The 4,247-nt window shown below is 42.9% G+C and overlaps 1 protein-coding gene across 1 annotated transcript; it reads left to right on the top strand.

The window, feature by feature from the left end:
* The first annotated feature begins 672 nt into the window (after window positions 1-672).
* On the top strand, window positions 673-1,842 carry LOC147896694 (GDSL esterase/lipase At1g28570-like). The gene has a single exon (XM_087381938.1). It carries the CDS (start codon window positions 673-675, stop codon window positions 1,840-1,842), a length of 1,170 nt encoding a protein of 389 aa, XP_087238064.1.
* The last annotated feature ends 2,405 nt before the right edge of the window (window positions 1,843-4,247 follow it).

Here is a 4,247-nt window from a genome sequence, read left to right as displayed (position 1 = left end):
CATGTGCTCTCCTAAACCCTAATGGAGGCTATGGGCTACTATCATGTGATAGCATTAATGTTTGGGAGGAAGCTACATTTACCCTAAAAAATAGATATACAATTCAAATATCATCTACCCAACAAGTGAATGCTGCTATTCCTAGATTTACTACTTGAAGCCCATATTTTTGTTATTCCATTACATGCTACTAAAGCTAGACGGAATGAAAGTTTGCATTCTAGAGAGATTCTAGATTATGTGCTGTTGTTGTCCCCATATTGTCCTGGCGTTGCTTTGTAGCTTCCTCCTCGCAATCTTAATTGCTTGCATTGTAATTGCTTCTTAGAACTTTAAGGTAGAAATTCTAGGATCGCAACAAAGGGATAATCAAGGTGATCATTCGATGCTTTTTGTGTCGCTCCAAAGATATCCACCATGAAGATTTGATTTTTCTCTTGTATTACCATGGGAAGCATGTCCATGCTTTTGGAAGAGAAAGCAAGTCCAAAAGCATGTCCGTGCTTTCTCTTCCAAGAAGAAAGTCTTTATATACGAGGCTCCCATCTCTGTCCCTTCATTCACGCCATCCTCAGCCTCGACTGCAACATCTCGCTTTGCCATCTCTCGTCCCTCATTCACGCCATCCTGATCCTCGGCTGCCAACATACTCCCTTCCTTTACTAATAAGCCATGGCTCTGAATTCTTATTTGATTCCCACCTTGTTAGCTCTCTTGCTAGCTTCCCATCTCGTTGGTACTCCAGCGGCACGTCCGGTACCTACAACGTTAACACCGACAGAAACCGAGTGCTATTCATCAGTATATGCTTTTGGAGATTCTACCACGGACACTGGGAACGCAATCATAATCGACAGTACTACCTTCGCGGTCGCCAATTCGTTGCCTTACGGCAGCACCTTCTTTGGCCAGCCGACTGGCCGATTCAGCAACGGACGACTCATGCTCGACTTCTTGTGCGAAGCTCTCAACATGTCTCTCGTGCTTCCTCACCTCCAGCAGCAAGCTGGAATACGTACGAGCGACAACTTTGCCGTAGCAGGCTCCACTGCTCTGGCGCCGGCTGTGCTCAAGGAATTAGCCAATGCAACGACTTTGACGCAATATTCACTCGACGATGAGCTCAATTGGTTTCAGGACGACATAGCGCAGCTCGGCGTTCGTAATCTCGGAAAGACATGGGTATACTTTGGCGAAATGGGTGGCAATGACTACAACTACGCCTTTCTGTCTGGAAAATCTCCCGCCGTCGTAGCCGCTCTCGTCCCACAGGTGGTCCAAAAACTGAACGACTCCTTGGAAGCGATCCTGAGCAGCGGATTAAAGAGAGTAGTGGTGCAGGGGGAGTTTCCTATGGGTTGCATGAGCATCTACATCCACCTGATGAATATGTCTGCATCGAGTGCCCCAGAGTCGGGCATATTTGATGCCCACGGTTGTGTAGCAGGGGTGAGTGCAGTGAGTGATGAGCACAACCAATTGTTGCAGAAGGTGGTGGAGGAAGCAGCGGCAAACCATCCAGATGTGGAGCTCGTCTTTTTGGATACGACGGGAGCATACTTGCATGTGTTAGAGCATGCCCCTGATTACGGGTTCACTAACGTAAAGGATGCTTGCTTCGATTTGGGTCCTGCTCTCTTACGGAACAGCCACGCTGCCCCCGCCTCCGCCACTCCTTCCATCACGCCTTGTTCTGATCCCCAGCACTACGTGAGCTGGGACGGGATACACATGACGGACGCCATGTACAGGGCCATGACGGACCTCTTCCTCAACGCGGGTTTCTCCTCTCCCTCACCCAATTTCCTCACCACCGCACCCTGCAGGAAGCAGCTCCAGTAGGATCGTCAGCATACTTATGGCAGATGGATCTATTATTCTGTCTTGATTGGAAGTATGATATCTATATAGCTCTATTCTGTTTTGATTTCAAGTATTACGGAATCCCCGGTGACTAGTCGCCCTTTCTCAGCATTGGTTCTTTGGTCTAAACAGTTGCATCTCCTTGCTCTAATAGCTTAGGCCGTGGGTGTCCCCCCTTCATGTAATTGGTTTTTTTGAGGCTGACCAGCCCTTTAATATATCGGCATTTAATTTATTTTTGGTCTGCCCTCAGGGTAGCCTTAGCAACAATGAGATTTTGGCAAAGCAGAAATTAGGCACATTTCTTGAATTTTTGGAAGTGCATTTTTCCTATTCGCCTCTTCTTCATTGGACTTGAATGAAGACTTTAAAGTGGTTGACTTTCTCTCTCTCTCACCTCTCTTTCTCTCTCTTCCCTTCTTTATCTCCTCAAGTCTTCTTACACACTATCTCCACCTTTTCTCCCACACCCTCCCGTCTCTCTCTCTCTCTCTCTCTCTCTCTCTCTCTCTCTCTCTCTCTCTCTCTCCCCATTCACACCATTTTAGTGGATTCCTTTTTGTTTACTTTTTTTATCTTGGGTAGGCCTTATGAATGATTGAATATCATTCACCTTGTTTTTTTAAATAAAAGTTTGGGGAAGCTTGTTTTTGCAATAATACTAGAGACCATTTTGTTAAAATTTTTGATCGTGGAATATTTTTGTGGTTAATGGATATGATAAGGTCTTGACTCTTGCGTTCTAGTTTCATTAAGGTAAAGTTCTGAGTCTTGGTCCATATTTCTAGAGATAGTATATTAAATCCCAAGAATAGTTTGATGTTCATTGCTACATATTCTTGAAACTGTTGTATAATAATATGATTCCATGTCATGAACAACCAAGATAGTCTTTTTTGTGTTATTTTTTGTGCACCATGGATTGTTCTTGCTTCTGTCTATTGTACCAATCATTGGTAACCACTTAATCAATGCATGCCATGAAGGGAAGGGAAGAAGCCTAAGTACTTGAAGGACCACATTTTACAAAATATTAGAACTCAATTGATAGAAACTAATACAGTTTCAATTGGGCCAATTGAATTATTTAAGCAAGCCTAAGGCATCTTTTAAACCAACAAAGAGGACAAACTTTTCTAAATATAACTATCTAGGAGGATTTACGTGATTGAAGAGATTGTTCTAGAGCTAGCTTGCACTTTCACAAAAGAGCATGACGTAGAGCTTCAATGACTATTTTGTAGCACCTTATGATCTTGGTTAGATGGCACCCAACCTAGTTGTTTTTGGTACATTTAATAACTAACTAGCTCAGGTGTTGATGCTCTCGATACACCCCATGATATGCTCCTGCATGTCTATTGCAATTTTGAAGAGCCTTTGACCCTTCTTTTTTGAGGACAAACTTGCATTTCAAATTAATAGGTCTAACCAGATGAGAGTAAGAGTCTGTATCTGTGGCCTTCTTAGATGTCTTCTTATACCAAATACCTCCAACCACTACTTCTTACTTCTCATAAGTCGGGTCCCAATGATCCATAAATGCTTCCATCACCTTATGTTTGGCTTGCATCTAACCTATCCATAGGGGCAGAGTTGACATACAATAAATAGAGCCTCAACAATAGCTTAGTGCATAGAGTGATCCATGAGGTGAAGGTGGATTAAGTAGAGAGGACATAGCGATATGACTATAGCACCATTAAAGGGACACAAAGTCTACATAGCGTATGAGGCTTTTTAGACAACCACCTTTATCGCAAAACATGATAGCTTTCCTTCTTTTTCAGTGTGTGCATCATGGGAGATTCTAACGAGTGTGAGGCCATTGCAATTGTGAAACAAGGAAGCTATGCCAAGCTTATCCTAGTTCCTGTACATGATGGCTATGTCAAAGAGATAGATAGTGGACTGCAGGTTGGGGAAGAATTCGATGACCTCACTAATGCCCTAGCAGCAGATGGGGGAAACTTTGCAGTTAAAGTTACATATGAGGAGAACAAGAAAGCTGACACTTACTTTGTGTTGCAGTGTGCATACAGTTTTGCTACATCATGGGCATCTTGCAACTTATCTTGAGGGCATGCTAGCTGATGTCAATAAAGAGCTTTCTTAATAATGGTGCCATATCCATCATGTTCCCCCTTGCCATGGCTAGATCCAAAGAAATAAGTTCAAACTCCACATCATGTTTCGACTATTGAAGGATCTAACCTTGCAATAAGTAGAATCCATGGCAGGATGCATGATTTGACCACAACCAATGTTTTTTACTATTTTTTATTATTATAGATCATCTTTGGTAAACCATCCCACTGCAATAGCAAAGTATGCTGAATAAACAATGTGTCATGTTCTCTAAAAGAAGAAATAGAATGTATGCT

This window comes from Dipteris shenzhenensis, chromosome 11, assembly GCF_047967505.1.
Source record: "Dipteris shenzhenensis isolate YYH24624 ecotype China chromosome 11, Dip_SZ_1.0, whole genome shotgun sequence".
NCBI lineage: Eukaryota > Viridiplantae > Streptophyta > Polypodiopsida > Gleicheniales > Dipteridaceae > Dipteris > Dipteris shenzhenensis.
Note: the sequence above shows the minus strand (reverse complement) of the source record. Positions and strands in the feature narration are given on the sequence as shown.

Bases quoted from the DNA above. Each gene is read 5' to 3' on its own strand.
- LOC147896694 (XM_087381938.1), top strand. From the start codon at position 673: ATGGCTCTGAATTCTTATTTGATTCCCACCTTGTTAGCTCTCTTGCTA.